The 27683-nt window shown below is 36.3% G+C and overlaps 1 protein-coding gene across 1 annotated transcript in view; it reads right to left on the bottom strand.

Moving 5' to 3' along the window:
* The window catches only part of LOC132326349 (histone deacetylase 5-like), a 113933-nt gene that overhangs the window by 59332 nt on the left and 26918 nt on the right, over positions 1-27683 (bottom strand). The window contains exon 6 of the mRNA XM_059844382.1: positions 1199-1317. Coding sequence (XP_059700365.1) covers positions 1199-1317 — 119 coding nt within the window. The remainder of the gene's footprint in view (positions 1-1198; positions 1318-27683) is intronic.

Below are 27683 nucleotides of genomic sequence, written 5' to 3'. Positions count from 1 at the left end.
ACTTGTGTAAGCATCTTTGGGTAGAACCCTGCACTGCTCTCTGCATTCTCTCTTGTCACAGCACACCCCTATGGACATTCACTCTGTCCCTCCATCACTTTCATTGGTATTCAGGGGAGCCTGTTAAACATGTAGTGAAAATTAAAATAAAAAATATGCACATCTGCCCTGAACCTCCTGAGGTAAACAACAGTTTTGGACTATTGATCTGTAACAAAAGGCAGAGGTTAGAAGGACAAAATCCTCTGAACTGAAGTCCATTTCTGCAGTGTTTTAAATGCCATTAAGTCTCATTGACTTCTCTAGACTGTTCCCAAAGCAGCAAGAGGTCCATATTTAATAGCTGTTGTAGTGATATTATAGACTGAATACACTGAATAAAAGTAGATATATGGAAGAAAATTATTCGCAGCATTGCGTTAGGAAACCGTTTTGTGTTGCCCCATCTAAAGCAATTGATATAAAGCAATGTTACATTGCACATCCTGTACAGAGAGTTACTACATCACCCAGCCTTGCTTTACATCCCAGGCTCAGAATCAGTTTGGCCACAATGGTAAGAGCTAGGGATTTTGGAGTGTTACAAATGAGATGTGTCAGACAGACCTGTCTTTCAGAAAGTATTAAATCTCGGCCATAAGCACACATTTTGAAAGACTGAAATGGACATCCAAATATTGAGACCCAGCAGAGTAGTCTTTTAGAAAAATTTTGCCTTTATAAACACTGCTGTAATTCAGGATTAATGCCACAAAGCTGAAAAGATTATAATAACAAAAGAGCAATATGAAATTGGATTTAGGCATCCAAAGTCTAAAATCTCCAATATATATTTAAAGAGAGGTAACTTACTCCAGCATTTGGAAATTGGGGCCTATTGAAAAGCATGAAACCTCTAAAATGTTATTTGAATGCCAGAAAAGTAATACTTTAGAAAAGTCAAGACAAAAATGCCAAGAGGAACCTAAAGGAGTGAGCCAGGAACTCTAACATGTTTGTTTCCACCTTGTCCATGAGCTGGGCAAGCACTGAAGCTCTCCAGGCATCTCTGGGTATTAACTGCTGTACAGTCCCTGCCCTAAGTGACACAGCTGTCATCTCACAAAACAGAAACACAGATGTGAACTGGACTTATATAATAAGGTTCCTAACTAGACAAAATACCAACTCAGAAACGCGTGCCAATGGCAATACCTACATTTAGCTGTGACTTTGTACCCGCCCAGCGGAGGGTCGTGGCCTTCCACAGCATCGAATCCTGCTGACACCAGGACAATTTCTGGATCAAACTCGTTGGCAGCTGGCATAATCACAGTCCTGCAGAATGCAAAGAACCCAATATGATAAAATTAAAAGAACTTCCATGTTCATTGTATAATTTGTCACAACCCGAAGAAAACACAAGATATTTTATTTTCATTAAGCCAATCTCCATGGTGGCTATTCAAGTCCAAGACTTCAACAAATTTCTTCCTATAATCAGTCTTTTTTCTTTTGTGTGACTGAGAAAAAAAAGGCAGGTACATGTGAAAGCCTCTAATATTACTTACACATCTGTGTCTGTTTTATCCTGCTGCCTATAAAAAGCTGCCTCTTCCAGGGAAGTGACTAATAGTTTACAGAGAGCTCTCAAAGCCTGACTGGAAACCCGGACTGCTCCAGTTAGTGTGAACTTGGTGTAAATTTGAACTATAAATTTCTTTTGGGAAAATGTTTGCTTTCCAAACTTCTTTTTTTTTTTACTCCTTAACATTTTAAAATGTTTGTCGAGGTGGGGGGTGACTCTAGCAAAGGAAAAACATGAAATTCCCTTAATCAAATCCAGACTATGTTGTCAAGCCTTTCCAAGGTCAAGCATAACAGGAATGTGACAACCACGAACCAGTGACAGCAACCCCTGCTGGTGTCAGGAAGATAATTCAACCCTTTACAGTCACAAAGATTCCACTTTTTTAACCCCTTCCTTGACAAACTTGTGTGCGGATATTTTACCACCTTGATTATGCCCTTCTCCAATCTCAAAGCCTGGAAGCTGCATTGAAGGAGAAGATAAGCCCCTTTGCTCTGCACTTGAAGATGTGTTCTTTCAGGCTGACTCCAAAGGGAAGGAGTGAGGACGCCTTCTGCACTGGTTTGACAAACACTGAGCCTGCAATGGCTGTGCTAAATCAGGGGGATATGGCTAATATTAAAAGGCAAATACATATATGAATGTCCTATCCCAGAAAAACTAACTCTAGAAAATCCCAATTGGTTTACACTTGTCAGAATATGAAGATTAATTTTGTGCATGTGTAATGCTATTTGTTTAAGTTCAATGTTTATTGTTTATTTGATAAACTACTTAGTCCAAAGAAATCATATTTTTGTTGAGAGGTTTAGGTTTTCTGAGGGAAAAAAAAAAGACACATAAATGATATCAACAATTCTCTAGGTTTTTCTTTAGTTTAGTTTTTGATCTATGCATTATAAACTTTATTATGTTTTGTTTGCCTCAAAGATAATTTTAATATTAGGAAAATGTTCATTTTACTTGTTAATAATAAAAAAGATAATTCAGATGAAGAAAAAGATGAAGCAAAAAGTCTTGGTCAGAGCATGCAGCATTTCAATGAATACAGTTTTAAATTGAAAAAAGGATAGAGGCCACTTAAAAACTTTCCTTGTGATTTTGCTGAAATTGTGCCACAAACATCTACAGGCAAAGTGATATAAGTTGTGAAATATTACTTTTTTTATAAGTCATTAGTAGGCCTCTGCTGAAATATGGATTCCAGTATTGAGCACTGCACTTCAAGAAGGACCTAGACCAACTGGAGAGATCAAAAGTGAAGAAAAAACTTTTAAAAAACATAACTTAAGTGGATAAATAATATAATTATAATTATTTTATTTGCACGACATGGGAACAAACATGATAAAAATGCACAAATAGGTAAGTCATTGCAAGAGGAAAGAAATAACCTGTTCTGCACCCTGCGGACAGGACCTGAAGCAGCTGCAGCAGGAAACCTGTACTTCAGACACTGGAACAAGCTTTTAAATACTAAGAATAACAATAATATAAATAAAATGCTTAAGAAAATTGGAGACTTTCCATCTCTTGGACTTTTTTATAATAGCTGAAAAATTATCCACCAAGGTTGCTACAGGTTTGAGCTGACATGGCCTGGAGGCAGGCAGTCAATCACTCCTCCTCTAGGCTTTTTTTCCTATTGTTCCACAACGTAGAACTCTCTAACGCACAAAGTACACATATGAATACTTACATTAGACACTACAGTGGCTGAGCTTTTGCAGGCTAATCTCCAAAAAGCTAGGGAACAATATCAGGAATAAAGGTCTCTTATGCAACCATGTCTTATCTTATGTACATACCTTCTGATACTCTAATTACAAATTCATTGTCTGAAGCAACACATACTTCCCAAACTTCCCCACGTCTGCAACACATGTGGCATGGATCCTGATCACTGATGAGGACTGTGGCTGATACACAATCTTCATCTTTCCCCATAGCACTATACATCTTATAGACTGAAAGAAGGAGGGATCCTGTGAAGAACCCTCCCTATCTGCAGCCACTTGAGCTTTTGCCCTCCTCCTCTCCATTCATATTTCCTCAAATTCAAGTCAGACTCTGCTTTTTATTTCTTCATGTCAAACAAAGTGGCAGCACCACAGAGTACAGCACAGACTAAGCTCAGCAGTCAGACAATGGAGTGTGTTCAGTGCAGAGAAGCTCTGCAAGCTCAAGTTGCTCAGCAGTAACAAGCCTCACCAGTCTAACATACAAAGAAATTTTTGAGAGTCTCATAATTTGGAAACATTGGGAAAATCTACCACACTTTTACCACATTTCAAGACCTTGCTTTTAAGCGTAAAGATGTCAGCACATTTTTTAATAACAATGGGGCAAAACAATGCATTTGACCCTTAATCTCATTCATAGAAGCAGCAAAAATTGCTTAGACACAGTTTATTCAATTTTTTTGTCAAATAAATATGTCTGACATTAAAACTGCCAGCCATACTGAGCAGCAATAGGAAAATTATTAAATACTGAAAGCAAGGTCTTTTGACACAAAGAACCAGGAATAGCGATTAACACCATGTCTAGTAGTGCTGAACAGGAAATAGTAGCACATTCATAAACCTCTACAGAAATGATATATAGGAATCACAGCTCAAGAAATGAGAAGGCTATAATGCTAATAACTGGAGGTGGCATTTAGAATTCAGTGTTCTGTTACTGCTTTCAGTATTACCTGAATTCACTTTATCAAAATAACAGCTAAGAGGATTTTTTTCTGAAAGAAAGAATTTTTTCTTTTAAAAATGTACAGTGTCTGTTACATTTCACCAGAAAAATAGCATCCTACTTTTGCTGTATTATTGTCTCACAACTCTGCTACTGCAACTTTGCACGCAATGTACCAGAAGAGCTAACCTTTATGCCCTATGTGGTTTATTTCTTTTTCATCCTCCATAGTATTAAGGGAAGTGGAATTTCAGAGCTTATTCATCTTATAATGTTCATCATTTAATATAGAAGAACCTCTAAGGACTTTTCATTTTGAAAGATATCATGGAAAACCAAATTAAAAAAAAAAATCTCTTCACTGGGATAGCAAGCTTGACTGCTCTCTTAAACATCTCAGAGTGTCCCTGGTTCTTGTTACAGAAGTCAAGGCTACTATTTGGTCTTTCAAAAAGATGACAGCCACGAGGCTCTCAAGACCATATAGACCTTTGGCTCCCAAATCTCTAATCCAGTCTTCTACATTAATCTACAGACATTTAGGTGGTTACTCTTTTGAATAAATTCTATGATATATCCACTCAGAAAAGAGCAATGTATCATCTGGAAAACAGCGTTTTGGTTTGGAGTTTATGTAGGTAGGACATCTCCCATGTTTGTCTAGCCTTGCCAGTAACTGCTTTGTGGCAAGAAACACACACGAAATTTCTTTCACAAAAATGAGAGATACTTTCCTATCTTATGAAGTTCTATAAGGAATGATATACACACATATTTTAAACTATAGTCTTCATTTCACCAGGACATGCATAAAACCTTTTGTCATTTGTCACCTCTCAGGCTTTAGCACCTTTGTATGAGTGAGTATCTGTCTTTAGGAAAATCACAGAATCATAGAACCATAGAATACCTTGGGTTGGAAGGGACTTTAAAGATCATCTAGCCCATCCCCTCTTGCATGGGCAGGGGAAACAAATGTTTTGAGGTTGATAGTTGTAAAGAAAGCCTACAGAAAACAACATGAAGATCACTTCTCCCTTGTAAACAATCTTTTCCTACCTCAGGATGGTTGGACTGGCAGTGACAGCCCCTGATCCCCTTCACTATCTCGTGGGAGCAGAAAATCATCGGACCCTGTATCTTACACCTTTTCTATCTCTTCTACACTCTGAAGGGCACAGCAAGGAGTAAAAAGGAGGAATTATCCACTGACCACCTCCTCAGGAGCTCCTATTACCATGTCACTTCCCTTCTCAGCTGCCTAAGGAGAGAACCCTCTGAATCTGATCATAACAGAAAATACGTTGGGGTGTGATTTTTTAAAGCAGGCAAATAATATTGGTCATACACTAATATACATTCATGTTAACCTTCCCAGATTCCTCAGATCAGCCCTATGTTCAGAAGCTAGGCTGCAGCTGGCAGGATTTGTTACGGTGCAAAGGGTCAAAATTCTACTCACCAGAAATCTTTGCAAGAGTGCACCAGCAGCCTGCATTCAGACCCTGCTAGGAACACTGATTATCTTATGCCCAGCAGGAGTAAGAAATATGATTTGGCTTCTGGCCATGGTCACCAGACAGGTACAGACTGGGGACTGGCAGGCCACCACTTCTTTTTGAAGCCAGTCAAGCTCCAGAGCTTATCAGCAAACTGAAGTTAATGCTAGGATCCTTCTCTGACAAAACAAGCAGCTTTTGTCAGAAGAGAAATAGATTTTTTTCCTCCACTATGACTCACACTCTCCTTCACTTCCTTCTCCAAAGAAAATAAAACACATAAAAGTGATATTTATTTTCTGTGATCTGAATCATATAGAAGCATAAATATTTGGTATACCATATTCACCTAATGATGACAGCAGAGTTACAGGGGCATCTTGCCTGGCTGACTGTTTCTTTCTTTTCTCATTCATTTTCATTAATAAACATGTCAAAACCTGAAAGCTTGAGCAGCTGCATCCCAGAAGTTATTTATCTAAACCCTGAAGTTAGCGTGAAACTGTTTCTTCCAGATCAACGTAATGCAGATTCTTCTTTCAGTCTGATGGTACTGGGAACAGAGCATGTATCTGGGAAGCGGAAAAGATTTCTTTTTGTCTGACTAGGGAGATTTCCCCAAAGAATTAATATGTTCCATTTGGGTACGCTGCTGTCTGCAGAGAAGCCAAGGGATGGCTTCCAGTTGGGTGTAGTTCTAGAGAAAACATCAGGCATGTGATCCTCCCCTTCCCACCAATCTTAATGTCAGATGCAAGACATTAAAGCGATTCTACCAAGGGACTCTGTTTCTTTTATTCTTCTATTTTTATACATTCAAAGCACATGGCTAGGATGCTACCAACCATTTGTTCTCCCAGAAGAGATTGCAGAGAAGTACCCAATGCACAAACGACTCTCTAAGCACCACAACACAGAGCTGGAAATCTCCAAAATAAGCTAAACTTATGCAAATAGCTACAATTCTTTTGCTGTGTTGTTAATTTAAAAAGGAAATGAGCGGGAATACCAGCCCAGGACAATCATTTATGTAACAGAAAAATAATCCATGCTGCTCTAAAACTGCAGATTGGAATCGCTTAGTAACATAAATTATTTGTTCTTTCCCTAAAATCCTCCAGTGTATTTATTCAGTGATCTCAAAGTACTTTGAGAACACTGAAAAATGGAAAGGTTCTTATCTTCAACTGGTATAAATCAGTATAGCTGTTTCTGATTGCATACTCCTCTAAAGAGGCATTTCTTTACCCACTTCACTGATGAATCAACTAAAACTAAAAGCTGGTAAAAGCCTTGAATAAATTACCCAGTTGTCTCTTGAAAAACCCTGAGAGAAAGAGTGTTAGAGAAGACTCTAAAGTTCATAACTTCAACAAGTAGGGGAAAAAAACCTATAAATGCACTGTTATTTGTTCAGTTATACCAGAATTGTGTTTTGCAAGAATATAGATATATACAATGCATTAGTGCTATTATAGTGGGGATTTAGCCACCAAATGGAGACTCAGTCTACTGTATGAAAGAATGCAGGTCTGCCTACAGTTTCTCAGTTTCACATCATGCAAATAAAATAGTGTATCAAACAATCACTATGTTGTCCTACCTTAAAATAACACATAAAGTAAGTTGTTGAATGTTCCCTGATAAAAACAGATTGGAAAGCATTCAGAGGATCGCCCCTATAGGTATATGGAACTTACAGTATCTATTATTTTTACATGTTTGCACGTTTTAATATAACACAGTATCATGTAATGTCTGTTCTCACAGAAAGCTACATAGAATTTCTGTACAACTCACACATAATACTATTTTCTGCGTCAATTGAGTTTATAATAGTGTCTCCCACTAAAATTTTGGTTTAATTTCACAACACTCCTTTGTGCCAGTTCTGTTGTCAGCCCAAGTTCATCAAGGCCAAACTTGAGAACATTCCCTCAAAACTCCTTGATGACTATCATCTGACCATCAGCTTTGTCCTGGATTTATCCTCCAAGGTATACCAAAATTCTGCCAATTTTTTCGGCATTAGTTTCTAAGGCATATATTTTATAAAAGTTTTATCTTTACAGCCTTTATTTTCATTTGTTTTCTTTTATTCTTCCAGGTTTACTTTTTATATATTTTTAATAATTGTATTTCTTCCCTATTACTTTTTTTAAGGACAGTCAATAGCGTTGTCCTTACTTTTATTTTATAGTTACCTTACTTGCTTTTCTGGAGATACAAAAATAGTTTTCTTTATTTCTTCAAGTGGCAAAAGGTACCACATCAATACGAAGTCCTCAGCACTGCAAATCATGTTTATGACACTGGGATTTGCATATGGTTTTGAATTTAATCACATGCCAAAAAGTTTAAAGGATCAAGGTCTTCCATGGATGCACCCATTTAAAGATCATTTATAAAGTTAGCAATTTTAAATGTTATAATTGGAGGAGTATCTAAGAGCCACTCAATGAAAAGTTTTAGAAGCATTTTCTTGCTTGCTTGCTTGCTTTCTTGCATTTTTTATGGCTTTTAAAGACATTTTCAGAGCCTAAGGCTGTTATTTGCGGGTTCCTTTTTAAATGAATAATTATTTTGGCATCTTTCATGTAACTTTCCTGAATTCTTGCAGCTGGGACTGCAAGATCTTATGCAGTCAAAAAGTATATGAAATATTGTCTAAAATATCTGCTCATCCATCTATTTTTATTATTTAGAAAGGTGGTTTCAATTTAATTATAAGGACTCTTCTACATTTGATCTATAATATGCCTCAGTCAGAGTCTCTGAACTAGGATAAAAAAGACCAAAATAAGAAAAAGTTAACAGGCAGAAAAACTATGAGAAGAAGTATTACTTTATGTGTTCCAGAATACATTTAAAATTAAATGCATTAATAGTCAAGTAAAATTATCCAACTTCTTGAAACACAGGCAAAAGCATATATATATGTACTGTGCATGCTCATGTCCATATTCAAAATGGAGTAAAATTCAAAGTCAAGTGGTAATAGGTAAAGGGATTGGCTAAAGATCACGGTAAACAAGCTTGTTCAAAAATCATGGGCCTGAGCATGTCTCAAATGAGCATAGCTTTAAAGAAAAGATTACATTAAAAGGCAAGTTTGCAAGTATCAAAGGAAAGTTTACAAAAACAAAGCCTTCTTTGGAAATACAGGCCAAGATAATACCAACAACAGCAAGACACAGAACACTTTCACCCTAATAAACAGACTTCAGAAAATCTGCATTTTCCATTAAATATTCCTCTGTCTTCTCAGACTCTTGTGGAGGCACTTACACGATGCAAAAAAAATTGGTTTTTTACCTTTTACTTACTTCTCAGATCTCAAATAAAACTAGTTGGTAACATGCCATTCTTGTGAACAATTTATTTACTAAATCCCAGTTGTTAGCTAAAGGACTGTTGTGGCTTCCAAGAGCTGCACAACTGAAGATGATATATGAGAGGGAGGAAGTAGAGGTTTAATTTGCAAGACAGAGTTTAAAATAAAACACAGAATAACCTAAAATAGCATCTCCAACACTGAGAAAGCAAAATGCTATAAATATGGAATCCCACCATTTAAAGCCAATTATTTTTCTATCAAAGCCATTCTAACTTGTATGGGAAATGGGACTGACACGCGCATACACACTGCCAAATTTTACCACTAAGTATTGTTTAGGATATCATTTAGCTTTCATGGTGTAACATGTTTCTACCAGAAAATTAGTTCAATGCTCATTACTCTGCTTTATGGAAGAAAAAGAAAGTAAATAATTTGAAGCTTTTCTGCCATAAATATAATAAACACATTTAGGGGTACCTCTTCTGGTTTAAAATTTGTATAATTGTTTAGAAAACATATTACATTCTTATCAAGGCTGAAAATACTATAGTATTTTCTATAACAAAATAACTATCAGTTTTGCCTTTTTACTAAGTAATTTGTCTCAGCAGTATTTTATCATAAAAGACTTGGCCTAAAATGTTAACATATTAAACTAATAATACTACTAAAAGAGTTCACTGCTGCCAGTAATCTTAATAAGATTGCTCATAAGAAAGTGCTGTACTATCAGAAATACTTAAAGACAGAGGTATTTGTGCCTCAATGTGTCACATTTACAGAATTCACAAAATAAATGACAGCATGTCATAACCTCCAAGGAATTTCTTACATCTACGAAAAGCACATTCATTATTTTGAGAATATTATATATTTCAGTATATTTTAGGGTACTTGAAATTTTTAAAATTACTTAGCCGTCTAAAAATAGTATAAGAGAAAGAAAAGCCTAGTACCTATTTTACTGACATTCCACAGGAATGGTAGAATTGGGGAAAAGAAGGAAATGGTGCTGTTTTGGATAAATTAAAAGAAGAGGGGTCTAGAGTATGAGTTTGTCTCTATGTCCAAAATCTGCACTCCATGTTGGGGGTATAGCACACACTTTGATGCATAGCAGGAATGAAGAACATATGCTGCCTAAAATTTACTTTTATTGATCATACAGCAGCTTAGTTTGCAATGTCAACAATCTGCTTATGTCACCACAAATGATTATTACTTGACAAGAGTAAAGTAGTTTTACAAGTGAGAGGTGGAAAGAAGGTAAATCTGATTTTAAAATGCCCAGACAGAAGACTCTGGAGTGGTTGCATTTTTCATGAGCGCAATAGGTTGGGTGGATAAAAAGACACAGAGATCCCTTGGAAAAAGCACTTTCACCAAGAAATTTTCTTAATTTCTGAAAAGCTCATTTTGCCCAGAAGGGGATTTTTTTTCATTTTAAAAGAAAAGAAAAAAAAAAATTTCTAGAAATCAAATTATTTTTTAAGGTCATAGCCATTTGGCAAACCATAATTTTCCACATGCTGTATTCATCAACATGGTTGTGAATAAAAAAAGTACATGAAGTTGTCTTAATTTTTTTCTCAGAGGTCTTTACATATTTTCTCTTACAGATGCTTTCTTGCTCTGTCTTGTATTTTTTTCCATATACTCATAACTATTTTTAATGGTATTTTCTCACTGGTTTTCTGGTTTATCATTAAGCAGGAAATTCACAATTTTCTGGATAACAGCTGCCACTTTAGTCTGTATTGCCACTTTTCCTTTTAAGTAATATTATTCAGAAAATTGCTCATATGAGTAGTATTTTTCTGATGCTCTGAAGGCAAGATGCAGACTTATGTTATTTTCTCCTGGTTTTTGCTGAAGAACAATCTACACTGGTAGACAAGGAACATATAGGTATTTTCTTACACCCAAACCAAATTAACCACTAAGAAGTGCCCCTGATCTTAACTGATACTACAGGCAGGATACTGATGTTCCAGGCAGTAACAGCATTCACCACTTCTGTATAAGTAAACACAATTATGTTTGTCTGCTTCATGCTTGGCAGAGCCTTGTCATTGGGGCTGGGGCCACCTTGGACCAACCCATTAGTCAAGCTCATTTGGACCAACTCAATACATCTAGCATGCATTTAAACAGACCAGCTGGCCTTCCTTCTGACAGCCAAAAAACCAGTTTCCATCATATAATAAGGCCTATTAAAAAAGTAAAAACTTAGCACAAAAATGTCAAGTCTTCTCACTTTACCTAAATTGAATGCCACTTAATGGAATGCATTCTGATATAATTGTATTGAGGATTTAGAAGAAACATGTACAGATAACGTAAGGTAACCCAGAAAAGCACTTTTCAATCCTTGCCCTTTCCTCCTCCCTCTTCCCTCCCACTCTCCCAGAAAATTCTCAGAGAGAAAGAGAGGAGATGTTTGTGGGACCTGAGGGAACACTCTCACTAATGCATTAATCCCAAGGTACCACATGGTGTTAGAAACTACAACTTTTTCTGGTGCAGTTTCAGCTACTGTTTGGTTAGAAATGTGATCTGGTGTTGGCTCTGTGTAGCTTGGAAGGAATCCTGTCTCGTTTATATTACTCTATCCCTGTTCTTCTTTTACACTCATTTTACTCAACAAAATAAAGGAAATCTGATAGACTTCTAAGACAGAGAAAATTGGATGTCAGCACTTAGAGATCAACTGAATTGAACGTGACTGGAAGGACTCAATTCACGAATAAAAGTACCAGACTTGTTCAGGGAGAATCATCAGGTAAGCTGTTTTAAAATGAGAAACACTCTCCTGCAAGAGGGTTACACATATCACTTCAAGACTGAAGCCAAAAAAAGGGTTGGAGAGAACTAAGGCTTAGGGAAGTATGAAACCAAATATGACATGTTGAGAACAGGAATTTTTTTCTGGTTTCAGAAGTATGAAAAAAAAATTTATACATAAAATTCAATGTGAAGCATTTTCATCTAGAAAGAACTTTAAATATTAAGGAATCAATGTCACAAATAAGAAGTTTAATAAAATACAAAAATAGTAAAAGAATCTGCATTAAAAAAATATCTGAACAAAACCCAAGATGATCCAAAGATACTATAACAACTCAAGTAATAATAATACAAAAGAATACATATTCCATTCATGGGCACAATGAGGGAAAAAGGATATGGAAAAAAATAAAAAATAAAATATTTTAAAAACAACTGCACAGAACACCACAGAGCTCAGGAATAACATGTTTCACTGGTTTTTTAGTTAGGTTTTTTTTTTGTTTGATTTTTTGTTTTGGTTTGGTTTGGTTTTTTGTTTGTTTGGTTGAGGTTTTTTTGTTTTATGTTTTGTGGGGTTTTTTTTGCAAGGAAGGAATAATGAACAGCAAAGTGCTTAGAATCTCAGACTGGAAAACAAAATAAGAAATTGCAGGTATACAGCAATGTGATTTAATATTTTCCTTAGTCTTCCATTGACTTTATGGAATGAACATTTTCCTAGCAGATTTTATCTGACTTCTGCAAAACACTTGCAGAGTCTTGTGGCCCTAGATCCATCATAACACTTTTAGTGGTGTATATGGAAGAAGCCTTTTATCTGTGCCAGGCATTTTACAGCAGAAAGGCAATCCTACTCAGCCCAAGAGAGTCATATTGAAACATTGCTACTCCATTCGCCAATGCACTCACACCAACTCTTCATGTTGTCAGGACCTCTGAAGAAGGACTGAGAAAAAAATCAAGGTGAAGTTTAGGATTTAACTGAAAAGCATCTATAAATTACATTTTGACATTTCTGAATTGGCCTTTCCCCAATGAACTTATGTCCCTGTACTTCTCTTGAAAAACCGAAGTGCTCACACCTCCTTTAATAATTTTTGGATCCTCTTTGGAGTGATAAATTGGATAGTCTCCTCAACAGCATAAAACAAAAAATACTTTTTCTACCATATGCTACAGCAATAAAAAAGAAAGCTGTTTCTCATTATTGGCTGGTCCATCCTCACATAGTCAGTTGTCTTGGAAACTGAGATTGATTCTAACTTCAAGAAAATGTAAGAATGAACTGAATCACAGAGTTCCTTCTTTCAAAGTCCATCTCAATTTACAGTGTTGGAACTAGCAACAAAAATATCCCCAAGCACGATTTCCAGTTCTAGATTTATTTTTGTTGCACTTTTCTCTCAGAGTGAAAATCAAAACAATGTAATAACTTAGACTGGAAACTTCAATAAAATAATTGTGAAGTTTCAGAAAACATTGAAATAAATGTAAGTAAAATGTACATTCAAATCTACCTCACTTAAAAATAAAATAAAATAGTTCTTCCAGGTTTGATATCTAGATAACACAATATATAAGTATCATGTAATTAAAATTCTTCAGTCTGTCCAGAAACTGGGCCTCTTACTGAGGACAAAATATATTTATTAAAACATTAATTTTTCAAGTATTTTAGAAACCCTGTCAGGACTCCATAATCATTTCTCTCCTAAGGATCTGACTTTAGCCAGCTTTAGTGTACTTACTGCAATTAAGCTACCATTACTTTAGGAACTACTTTTGTCATTTCTTTACTTGAAATTGTCAACAGATCTTGTAAACTGTTCAAGGGACTAATTAAGAGCAGCACTTTTCATGCTGCTACCTTTGGATTACCAACAGTCTCCAAAACACTGAACAATAAGTTTTGGCAGTGAATTCTTCAATTTCAGTTGCCAATCTAGATTTAGATATTTGGAATTTTATACCAGCTGAGAAATCTGGAATACTATCCTCATCCACTCTTCATTAAAATAACCTTTCCAACTTGAAATTGCCGAACATGTCATAGGGAGATGTGCAATTACACTGAATAGGGGGAAGTTTTTATCATTGCTAATACATGGGAGGTGATCCAGTAGATTTTTAAGTTGTGACCCCCTCAAGTAACGTTAGAAGATTTTTGGAACCTAAGCAAAAAGAATTTGTCAGCCTTTCAGCATGAACAGCTAAGGAAAAAATTACTTATTAAATCTGTACTTTTTTGTACTGTGTTGCTGTAAGATAGCTCAGTCTTTGGAAGAAAAAACAGAATCCTAAGTTAGTATAATGTCAAGGGAATGTACAGAATGGCTGTTTATATAACCACTCAAGCTGCAGTTCTTTTCAACACTTTTTGACTTTTTTGAATTCATAAGATCAATCAAATAATATCTAAAGTCTAATTTTTGTTTTCTCACTTATTGGATACTTCAGGTCTTTTTCCTATTTGTTTTTAATCCAGCTCTGCACACCTCATGGATATTATTAGTCAAGTAGTTTTTCAATTAGTTCCCTCTAACATCAAATAAATAATTAGTAATTTTTTATATTATTTACCCAAGTTAGATCCAAAAAGATATTGAAGTGGCAAAAATATAATTTTAAATTTCATGTCATAGCTGTTAAATTGTTAACAATGTCTTATATCTTGAAACCAAAAAATCTGAGCTTTTAATTGGAAATCTTTAAAATTAATTCCAACCTCAAACATCAGTTAGTGCTCTGACACTGGGAATACTGGCAACCTGTCAGTCCAAGTGAAAACCCAGTCAGGAAGGAAATAGTTATCTTTGAAGAGACTTGATTGTGAAATGAGAACTGGTAAATCTTACTTGCTACAATAAAAAGCCAGCTTTCCCATCACCTCATTGCAGGGCTTTTTTCACCAAGAAAAGGAATGATAGAGATGAGGAGCATCAAAGATAAAAGAATGATTAAAAATAAGCTCATCCTGCCAAGGCTGATGCATTCATCTCCCTCTGGCTCTACTCCATTCTCTTTAAATTCCATTGAGTCACCAAAGAACCCTAGTCAGATCATAAAAAAAAAAAAAAAAAAAGCTGTGACTAAACCAACAAATTAGAAGTACTCTAGCTTGTAAACTAAGATCTCCTTTTAGCAGGATTGCTAACTATTGATTAATACAGGTCAAGAATGTTTAAAAAAGCTACTGCAATTCTAGACTACTAAGCATTTCTATAATTCATGCAGATATTGTACAGTTAAAAAGCATGTAGAAGTGAAAGCCACTGTTATTTCAACAGCTACAGGGTACACATGCAACTTCCAATTTGTGTCTGTTTCTAATTGCAAATAAATCAAATCCTGATAAGAAATTTCTTCAGACTTCTGCTCCCTTTAACAGCTTCTACATTATCTTTCCATAAGTAAAAAATTCAACTAGATTTTTTTTTTAATTCACAATCCTAAATAATTGTAAATAAAGATTTACTATTGACAGAATGAAGATTATTAGATAATGAGAATTTGAGGAAAAAAATAGTGTTCCAGCTTTGGCTTTTGTTTAACTTGTTTTACATGCATTCTTGTTATCGATTCATGTTATACATGCATACTTAATATAGGCTAAATTGTACGCTCTTTCCACCTTTAAAAGGAAATATATATTAGCAAAGAATAGACCTCAAGGAATTTGAAGTTTAGTTCAAATAAGCATGTACATTTATTGATGTTTATTTCAATCTAATCTATGCAAGGTCACCAATACTATCAGAATATCCTGTCATAGAATCTCTGTTTCCAATGCCAGGATAAAAAGATTCCCAAAGTTCTGCCTTAATACACTTAAAACCATGTTAAAAGTTGGTTTTTTAGTTTTCATTACAGAGTTGGACTGAGGCTATAAGTTTCTTTCAGTGTTTCTTTCTTTCAGTGTTTTATCCAGAGGAGTTCCACCATGTCTCGTGTAAATCATTGTAGTCTTGTCTCTCTCACTTCATTGGCTTTTTGGATTCCATCTGTTTTCTCTCATCTTTTCTTCTACTCAGCCTCATCTACATTCTCCTTCTACTCTGGTTTCTCTCATCTGCTTGCTCATTACTGATAGTCCAGCCCTCTTTTATCCCCATTACTTCCCAGTTGTCTCAAAGAGGAGAGAATGTATGAGACTCAAGAGCTTCATTCTGAGAGATGCTGACCACTTTAACTTCTTTTTTTTGACCTACAAGCTTTAATTGCTTTCCTTTTAACGTAGTTTTAAGACTGTCCTGGCTGTCTTCACTGACCTAAGCATGTTACTTCTCTGAATGTTGTCTAAGGTACATTGTGATGTTATTCCTGGAAGCATAAATTTCTACAGCACCCATTTGTGCTTTTCACAGAAAACTGTTACTCCCTAGTGTCCTACCTGCTCAGAGGTTAGCACAATTTTACCTACTTTACTAATGTCTGAAGGGAAACTCCACATATTTTATTTTTTCATTTTATTGTATCTGTTGAAGAATATTCATGAAATAAAAGTTAGACATATATTTAAAAACTTTTACAATCACGAGTCAAATTTATACATTATTCCATCACTGGAAATGGCTTAACATGGAGGCTTAATACCTACAGATGTCTTTGTGACAACATAAATGACACAACTCCCTGTTCGAAAGCAGAAATCTAGCCACTGCTGATCAGAGATAATCATTAATCCTTAAACTGACTTCAGTCAGAAACTTCCAGCTTGAAGCTATTTGTTTTCCTTATTAATAAAGAAAAACTCCCCACAAATTTCCATAACAGTACAGCAAGTTACTGATCTTTCAGAAGTGAGCTTATGGTCTCACTTCCTTGGCCTTCATAATTTCTCACATTGTGCAATTTACCTTGCCAACTCCGTGGTCCATCTGAAGATGCAATGCCAAAGGCACTTAGGCAAGACCATCACCTCAGTATCAGGTCCATCATTTAAAGGGTGCATTCAGCATAATTCACAGAATTATTTGCACATTTCTATGTCTCAGACTTTGGAACACTGGCTGGATACTTAACTGAATTACCAACCCCAGCAAAGTCCCCTATGCTATGTCCTTTTCCCTTGGATCAGTTTCCACTTACAGTAAAAGTAATGTCTTCCAGTTGAACATTCCTGAAGCGGGAAAATCCCATCTATCATAGCACCTCTGCCCTTGTGCCAGCAGAGAACTGCATCAGTCAAAGCTTTCATTCCTCAAACTCTGCTTTTCTCTTCACACCATCCAACAAACTGTTTTGAAGCACCCCCAACCCCCCCCCCCCCCCGCCCCCCAAACAGGGACAAACAGTAATGTTCTTGCTCATCCCAGTGTGAGTGGAAGAGAAACTCCCTACAAATCAGCATCCTACTGTGGAGGAAATTTCTGGAAACTCCAGAGACTCCTACAAGTTAGAGGTTAGAAATGAGGTTTTGAGACATAGTTTGCATGTTGCCTAAGTACAGTGTCTCTGTCTCTTTCCTATGATTGTAAAAGGTTTGAATCAGGGACTGGAAAAAGGAGGATACCTCTGACAGATGTTAGCTGATTTTAATTTTAACAAATATAAGTAGCAGCGTTACACCATGTCATTTCACACTCCATGACATATCAAACTCATTTTTGAAGACTACAACATTTAAAACTGAGATGCTTAATGTGGACCTCTGTCATGGTAAGAGCTGCTAGTGAAAGATGCAACTTGTCCTTCATGCTTTCAGAGACACTCTGTTCTAAAGGCTGGCATCTGTGCCACAGCCAAGGCAGTGGTCATCTTTCAATGAAACACCAGAGTCATGAAGCTGAGGGATTTGGGGCTGCTCTGTTCAGAAGCAGGTACTCAAGACAGCATTTTTGGAAGGCAGCCACTGGAGCGTACTATATTACAGAATAAATCACACTGAAAAGATGCTCCCTGTCAAGTTGGAGATACTTTTAGAGAAGATCAGTTACAGAAACCATCATATTTATGTGACTATTTCTACCTTTGTTAGTGACACAAGCTTATTTCACATACACTGTAAGGTCCTAGATGAGTTCCCTGAAGATTTCGCACAGATCACCATACCACAGACTCTTAAATCTAGTGGAGAGGTCTCATTTTTTATAGTACAATGAAGTACAATTAAGGCATGATCTTCCTGTGACAGGTCTGAAATGATCTTCATCCCAGCTCCTTAGGGAGTGTGTTGAAATTTAGCCATTTAAAAGATCTCTAGCCAGTGTTTCAACCGCTCTGAACTCTCATAAATATTATCAGCTCCAAATTTCTGCAAAGGGTCCCTGCTGAGAGGCAGTCCCTTCAGGAGTATATAGTACAACCTGACTAAAACACAATCTCATCCCAGGTTCTTGTTCTCATGTATTTTGGTCTAAGTGCAGCCAACAATCCTGTCTGCAGATGGTGCAATCCAAGGATATAACAGGAATTGTACAACTGAAGTGGTAAACCTCCCACTTCATCAATAAACTGAAGGAGACACCTTGCCTAGGGATATGACTACAATCCATACTGCAGCTAGATGCAAAGATGTGTAGATTTGAAATAAGTCAATGTGGATAATTAAAAACTCTTGTCAGAAGGACTTGGGTTTGTACAGGCTATTTCATACTGCTAAGAAACGGGAATTTATGTCAGCACAGTATGTTTGCCTCTACAAAGCTTCTTCCAGCCTGAAGGATTACTTCTGGGGACAGACAAATTACTCACCATGTGTGTGTTTATGTTTTGCTGCTGTTCAGTAAAGACAAAATCAATAAGCATGAGAATTCTTCAGACATTGCATAGGTAGCTTAAAGCTGGACCGGACACATTTACACTTTCTTTGCAGGTACAGAAGAATGATCATGCTCTGAAACACTGGCTTAGAATATTCCTAACCATATATGGATAAAACCATGCTTAACTGAGTTTTCCCTCAAGTATGTAAATAAATATTAACTAGAATAGAGATACATTTAACCAGGAACAGCATTCAAATGCAGATGCCAACAGCTGACAATATACTGTAGAAATCTCTATGGGAGCTGAAGGTCTAAACTCCCACTGAATTGCATGGAGGCAAAGGATTCAGTTCAGTTACCTACATGAAGATATCTAGTGGCTTTTGGGAATTTGGGGAACCCTTCCTGGCCACCTGCACAATGTCCCAGAGATCCTTTGCTATAGCTGTCAGCCACAGCAGTAAACCTCAGCTCCTCCAGTGCACCTCCTGTGGCACAACTTGTAAGGTTTTGCAAACTGAATCAAGGTCCTAGTCAGTATAGACTGTGAAATCTAGGAAGTTACTCAGACAATCAATGCACATCCCTGGTTGAGGGTGAGCCACACAGCTGTCTCAGCTGGGCTGACCCAACTGAGCTGTATCACCCAGAGCTGCACAGTGGGAAAGCAGACACCTTGCTGACATGCAGACACCTACATTGGAGGGATACAGCTGGATTTCTGATTTTGATCCTGAATTTCTCTCCGTTTATATAGTAGTTTTTAGCCATAACCCAGTGTGAAATGAGAAGCCAAAAATCACAATTTCTTCTATATTATTCCATCATTTAAGCTAAAAGCTCCCACAGAGAAACCAGTCTAAGAAGCCTTCCATTAACACTATTCTCCATTTGGTCTTAGGGAACTAGGCCAGAGAAGGGGTCCTGGGTAGAGAGCAGAGGAACTCAAGCTTCTTTTTTTTCAAATATAAATTCATCTCTCTTCATGTTCAGAGCAGAAAGGACATAGGGAAGTGAATCAGATCTGTGTAATCAAATTTTTGAAATAAGATCTGAAAATATATGGCTGGGTTCCACATTTTCCTTTAGGGTACTAATGCAAATTATTTCTACACAGCAGGATGAACCTTCTGTTTCCTCTCAAAAAGTTTGTACATTGCTACTTTTCAGTGCAAAAGTCGTAGTCTGATCTGGGGAGCTAATACTATTATACTAACTAATAACAATAATTATCTAGAGTTTACTAAGAATAAGAGTTTTTATAAACAGTATGGGAAATACAGGACTTAGCACTTCATTAATTACATAATCTTTATACAACCTGATATGCCACAAATTGTAGTTACACAATAGATTTCATTAAATAAAAATATATGTGCTTTTTTGGATTAAGATTTGTAAATTATTAGTTCATTTTTTAAGATATCTAGGATAAGATTGACTACTAATTGAAAATAATGCTTCATGTTACAGTTAGAATTGAATTTCACTTCTGAAAAATAACTTAAAGCACAACAATAAATAGAATACAATGGGAAGTCTTTTAAATTTTTAAAGAAACATTGAATTTGTGCGTATTTTCCTGTGTTTTATTACAACACTATCAAGCAGTGCAGTTATTTCAAAATAATGTACATATGAATTAAATTAAGGAAACTGAGCTATTAGGAGAAAATATGCAACTAAAACCACTCAGTTTTTCTTAATCCTATATCTGACTTTGTTAACAAGCAGGTGCAAGACTTCACACTATAACCAAGAACAATAAAGAAGCATGCTGTCCTCATTTTTCCTCTAATTGTCCTTTTCTCTAAATCATGTTAGTTCCCATTGGTTTTATGCAATATTCACCAGTGTTACCTTTTGTTCTTTTCAAGTTTCTTGTAGTCATGGAAATAGGAGTACAATCCTTTGATCTCTCACATCACACAAAAGTAATCAATGAGAATATAGCATATGCCACAGTATGAGAAACGTATCCCAGCTGAATTCCTTAGTCAAAAGAATTATGTATCTATGGCATCCTCTGTGAAAGCTCTCTGCAGTGAATTATTCCTACTGTTGTTAACTGAGTACAGCAATGAAAAGGCACTGTCAGAGAGCCACATGTATATACCTAAGGTAGGTAATGTCCTTATTAACTCTTTCTCTATTCTTTACCAGGGTAAAAGATGTCTAAAAGGCATCTATAATTATATAAGCAGTTACAGCAGCTAGCATACAAATAAATGCTTTTTATGGCATTTATCTTCAAGTAACCTTCTTGTTATCAAAGAATGTAAAAAAACAGGTAATGAACAACAGAACACAGCCCTGCCAAAATGTGTGTCGTGTCGTTGCATCGAAAAGTGACTTACTGAACCCAAGTGATTCACTTTACCTCTTCTTTACACATTCTAAAATGATACAAAGGAAGAATAATGAAAAGCAGAATCAAACTCTACTTTTAAATCTTAGAAGGGAAGCAGATGGATTTTCTATCTGAAAACATTTACAGGAAATCAGATGGGTACATACAAGGATGACATCTAACAATCATTTTTTAAAGATCTCTCATTTTAAAGATGCAGCAAATTCAGAGAAGTAGTGAAAGTAATGAAACCCAACATTTACTCTTTGCCCAGCCAGTGATTTCCTGTGTGGTCTATATAGTGTTTGAAAAATACACAACAGAACACCATTACATCAGATAATGGCTACTTTATGAACATATTTGTTAGACTTCCTTTTATTAAATTGCAGATTTAAAAGTAATTGTAAGCAAGGTGGAAATTATGAAACTGCACAGTCCTCAGTTCCCCACATTAAAAAAAAAAAAAAAAAAAAAGACCCTTTTTACTAACAAGCATTGTACTACCTTAAAAACATGATTGGAAACTTTGGAAATAAGTGATTTAAGAATTCAGGGAATTTTTTCCTGCAATAAAATGTTTCCTCCGAGACTATCCCCTGCTTGATTTACACCATCCACATAAGCTTAACTTTACAAAGTTTGTGGGCAGATGTGCAAAGGTCAAATTAAATCACCAGTAGATTTTATAATTTTATTTATTTTATTGAAAAGATCATTAGGCATATGTGCAAGGTATCCACTAAATCACTAATAGATCACCTAATCTCACTTCTGCCATTCAAAAAGTCTTTTCCAATATACTATAATATTATTATACCATCATATATGATCCCCTCAATCACATTAGCCTCTCTAAAATGTGATTGCAGCTGCAAGTACAGTCAGACAAGGATCATGATTTATAATGATGGGCTATGATTAATAGTCCAAACTACCTCTTAGAAAGCACAGTTCCAAAAAGGACAATTGTGTCTTGTCTTCTACATTATAAAAAATGAGAGCAAACAAAATCTTATGTTTAATAAAGATCAGAATGTCTGCCCATCTGGAAATATTGCTTATAGGAACCCTCATCCTCTCCCACTATGATACTTACACCACTGTTTTCTCACAAAACAATCTTTTGTATTAGAAGGGAAATTATTGTTTTCCAATAATTGTGATGAATTATGATGATTTCATAAGTTATTTTCTCAGCTCAGAAAGAGATTCATTAGTGCTAATAAAATACACATCAAGATATAACCAGTTCCCTGTGATGCCAGCTACGAGTTTAACAGGTTAAAATTTCACAGAATGATGATAAAAATATTAAAACCTGCTGCTCCTCTTTAAAGCATATAACCAATTTGCCATTTTACTAACATAAAACATATTAAAGTGACAGGCCATATGAAAGAGAAGGAAAACAAGAAGTCTTCAGGGTTCTTAAATATGAGTCCTTTGTGTAAAAAATTTTTGAGCTACATATGCATACAATTTATTTTTTAAACAAATATTATATACTTATATTATTTAGAAATATATTTATAAATCTAAATAATATATTTAGATTATTTATAAAATAACACAAGGTGGAATTGTCTCAATCTTCAGAAGCCTTCTTTAAGAAAAAGAGTTGCCTTTAAGGAAAGGGCTGTATACTCTGTGGAATGTATGATTCTAATTTTTATGAAAGAACCCCAGACATTTTCAAGATTTAAGAAAAACAGAAACACTAGTTCCATGAAAATAAACATAAAAACAAGCAAAATTTCATTAAAAATATAAAAACAAAAATCCAAAATAAAATCTCACAGAATAACTGTACAGGTATTAACAGGACTGATTTTTCAGTCCTTTTTAATTTGCCTTCTGAGCTCATTGAAAAAAAATGCTTCTTATCTTGATCTGAACTATGGTCCCTAGAAACAAGAAACTAATTTTCATCAATATTTCTTTTATTAAGTGCTAGTGTTGGTAATATGGGATCTGGCACAAATCGACCAATATTACACGCTTTCATTAGTCTCGGGAGGCCCAATCCCACAAACATGAATGCACACGTGTAACTTTACTCTGGCTAGTAGGCTAACTGACTTATTAATGAGTTAATATGTAAATACATTCATTTAGGCAGTTGCAGGATCTGTCCCAGGTTTCCTGACAGCAGTGTTCCCAGGCACCTCGGGGGCCCCAGACTATGGACCCTGAAGCCTGAGAGACACCTCTCCTGCTACAGGGTGTCTACATCTAAAAACCAATACATGCACAGAACTTCAGCTTCTTCTTTTTTCAGCAGCACCACCAGCTGGAGCAGCTAAAGAGATTAGGACCAAATTCTGAAAGCAATTATCCTGGAGAGAATAATTCACAACTAACATTGCTAAAACACCTCAACTGTTGCTTGCCCAACAATACTTCACAGGAGCTTTTCTGGTTTTGGAGAGCTTGTTACAAGGTACCCTGAAGATATCAGGCTGGCTGTAAGGACTCAGTTCCGTAGGGTGTCAGCTCTGCAAACACACCATAGGGGTTTCCTCACTTATGCCCACTTCAAAGAAGCATTAAGAACAATTTCTCTTTATTACAGTTTTTAACTAGATTTCTTTCCCCTGTGATGATTAATTAGGCGTTTGTTACAATTTGCTTTCTTTCCACCTCTAAGAATAAATGTACCCTTCTGCTAATCAGACACAAACAAAATGTTTTGAAAAGTAATCACTTGCTAAAAAAAATGGAAATTGGGCTTCTGTGTTGTGAGGAATGTACACACATAGCACAGTGAAATTTAACACGGGTAAATGATCTGACTACCTCAAAGTGAAGTTTCTGCCTTCCTACAGTGGCCTTTCACCCTGCCCTTTCCTCCAATCTGAGGAGAGCTGATGTTGATGGAACATATAATGGCTCCTTTCCTGTGTAGTAAAGTCAGCAATAAAGCTCAGTAATTAAGGTGACTGGGGAGGCCCAGCCCAGCAGGCTAGTGGTGTGGCGAACACTTTCAGAACTTCAAACAATATCAAAGTCACTGAAAAACGGGTCTAGTTCAGGACTGGTTTGAATTAAGCCTCACTTCCACACGCACTTTTCAAATCCAAGCTCAAACAAGAAAGCCAAGGCCTTCTGGATTTCATTAGAGCCAATTATCTTATCTGTTTCATCTCAGGCCTGACCCTAAGGCTGGCAAACAGCTATTCAGTGCATTTGTGTGGTTGTTTGAGAAAGCCTCCAGCCAGCCAATGGCCTGAGGAACCTCTAATTAAAACACAGTTGCCCCCTGCCTCTAGTGATTAAATATTTTCAAGCTTTTGTAAATAATTTTTCCATTCTTTGCCCCAAGCCTCAGAGGTCCAATACATGCAGTAATTTATTTAGTTTGTCAAAGAATACTGCTGGAAATAAAACTATAATAGAAACTTAGAAAACTCTTATATCTTGCCTAACTTCTTCAAGTGACATTCTACAAGCTTGCACAACATATCTACTGTTTCTTATGTAATTAAGCCTTAATAACCTCATTGTGTTTTAAGCGATACAGTGTACAACAGGCCCTACATTTTGTTGATAAGCATCGTGTTTCCTCAGATGTCAACAAGATATGTATGCTCACGGGCCTCGTGAGATCACAGATGCTGCAGATGTGATGCTGAGAGATATCTGTGCTTCTGAGATGGATGGACTCTTCTGAGAGGCTGCATCATACTTCAAAAGCCTCTTTGGGAAGGACTGAATCCTACCAGCAGCATACTTTTGAAACTGAAGAACAGCTCCAGAATACAGATCCATGTCACCATGTGCCAAATAAATTCTAGTTACTAAAATCTGCATGAAAGACATCTGAGCTAGAGGACTAACTCTCTCCCTTTCTCAAACCCTGGGAAGACACTGCCTTTTTCAGAGAACCTGATTCTAGCTTGGTTCTAGTCTTGGTACCACAAAGTGCTCCACCTCAAGTCATCCTGTGCCTCACATGTGGCCAATGTCACCAGTATTGAGTGTGTGCATCTCTCATGCAACATGCAATGTAATGGGGAGAGAAACAACTTATATCTCCCAAACTAACCTCTTAACTCCTTACATCTTACTAACATTCTTAGCAACAAGAATGAACACATTTATATCAGTAAAATGCATTGGAGGTACTATCATGAACCAAAGCCAACCGCATAAAACACTACACAGAGTGAATAAAAGATGGCTCATGTCTATGTATTCTATAGAGACTTGGGGAAAAACAGGCAGAAGCTGTACATGCCAGAAAAGCAGAAGCAGTCGTAGCAGTACAGGAATTTAATCAATATCCAGTTTTGTGTGAGGTGATATAGCAAAACAGAAATGTAATAAAATATTTCAAGGAAGTTAGTGACTCAGTCTTGTAGCTGTTTATGAGAATACCCTACAAGTATGAACTTTATGACACAAAAAAACAGAAAACCTGTACCTGGTATCATATGGAAAATGAAATTCATAAGCGCATTCTGAGAATGACACTGCAATAATAAACAAAATGGCTGAAACTTAGAAATCACTTTAGGTGGTTGAATGGTAATACATTCTGTATTTCAAAGACATGCTACAGAAAGAATTTGCAAAATTTAGACATTGCTGTGTTGTGACTTCCAACAGAGAAGGTCAAAGGTTACACAAGAACTTGCCTGACTGACAGGCAGAAAAATGGTTTTACCTATAGAGAGTGGCAGTAGTAATGGCTTGGGGATAAAAGTTTGGTAAAGTTGAGTTTCAACGAAATGCAGATTTCCTCAATTAGTATATAATAAAGTTACTATAAAATTTCATGATGTACAGAGGAAACATACCTGGAATGGAGAAGCCATTGGCCAACAAACAATAATTCAATTTGCATTGTGGACAAACTGCATTGCAGAAAACCGCAAAGTAGGAGAAGATACTAAGACCAAAAGCAGAATGTCATGGAATAACTGAAGAAAGATCAAGGAGGCAAATATTGATTCTTCCAAAAGACAAATTAAAGGAGATGCTCTATATTCAAGTGTGGGCGGAGGACAGGGACTATTAAGCATGGAAGTCAGAGAAAGATGAATTTACAAGAAAAATATCATAGGGATAAATAAAAGTGTATGACACACAGGCTAGGAAAAATGAGGGTAAAATACAGTCTCTGAGCCTTGGGTCTAGGAGGGATTTATGTTAAGAATGGTTTCAGAGGAAGACTGAGATGCTCTTTTGGAGGAGGTCTAGAATCAGAGGAAAAACAGCAATATGTACACTTAATGGTCTTGGGGATAGAGAGGGAGAAAGAAGAGAGGGAGATGGAGAGCTTAGCAGTACTTCTTCCTTATAATGAATCATGATTGTATTACGAGGTACAAGAGCCTCTTGTGAGGGGAATGAGAGGTTAAATAGACAAATAAGGGAAGAGAAAAGCTTATGTCCCAGGTAGATCAGTAAATGAAAGAGCATGAGGGCCTGGTAACATGAAAAAGAGTTTTGAGAAAACTCAGATGCCTCTGAACATCTAAGAAAAACAGATGAGGAGCAACTTTGTGATCAGAGGCATATGGCAGAACTGTGGGAAGAAAAGGGATGTTACAGATGCTATGGAGAACTTGATGAATGATCAAATTACGACTCCAGGAGGGAAATGTGAAAGTGGGAAGAAGGGTGGAGAAGAGGAAAAGGGAGTATTAGCAGTCTTGGAAAATTATACTGCTTGGTACTATTGGAAATGGATTTCCAGCCTTTGGATCTTTCTGGTCTCTTCCAATCTACTACATTCCAAGTACTTACAATCCCAAATTTGCTTTGCAAGTTGACAGAAGACAGCATAAAAAATTCTGTGTTTTTTCAGCAAGTTTTTACATAGAGGCCAATGACTGAACTTAACACAGAGCAAATCAAAACTGACTGAAGAACACTCATCTATGTAATGGTTTTAGTTTAAGGGGCAGTTAGTACTTAGCAGTGGCCCATCTGATGGAATGGAATGACAATGAAATCACTGCATTTTTGATTAGTTTGGAAATTAAAGGATCTTCAAGCTATTACAAACTCCGCATTTATTTTGCTGTGTTTGCAGTTTCTAATAAGAATTACACTGAAAATGATGAGCAATTTTTAATTTTTTTTTCTTTATTGAAAAAAAAAGAGGCAAATGATCAGATTAAATTGTAATTTTCAGATCCAGAGGGAATCAGTTTCCACAGCGAGTTCATCACACAGCAAGTGAAGCACATGAGGAACGAAAAATCCCCGCGACAGGAATTGAAGCACTTTCTGAAGTTTAACAATATATTCTTAGCAATACATTCTTCATCTGTAAACATCTTGATTGAAGAGGTAGGAAGTTTAGACTGGATAGGGTGGTAATTAGCTTCCACTCCTACTAGACTAGGAATTCAGAACTAGAAGACTAACTTTTTTGAGAAATGTCCTTTTGTTACTAAAACATAATCTCTTTGTATATTTGCATCTCCTTGATATTATTCAGAGGGAGACTTCTTTTAAGCATGAGGGGAAAAAACCCCAAGCCCCAAATATTCCAAATAATCTAATAGCAAAGGCATAAATTTCAAATGTAATGAGGTCAGGTTCAATCCTCTGATTTGTAGGAATGGGGGACAACAAACTGCCTTCACTCTTTCACAGTGTCACAGAATCATCAGGTTGGAAGAGAACTTCAGCTTGTTCAACTGTCATCCCCACACCACCTTAACTACCCCAAACCATATCCCCAAGTGTCAATCCAGACACCTCTTGAACACTTCCAGAG

Source organism: Haemorhous mexicanus, chromosome 1 (genome assembly GCF_027477595.1).
Source record: "Haemorhous mexicanus isolate bHaeMex1 chromosome 1, bHaeMex1.pri, whole genome shotgun sequence".
NCBI lineage: Eukaryota > Metazoa > Chordata > Aves > Passeriformes > Fringillidae > Haemorhous > Haemorhous mexicanus.
The sequence above is the reverse complement of the archived record's forward strand: the minus strand, read 5'-3'. Positions and strand labels throughout refer to the sequence as shown.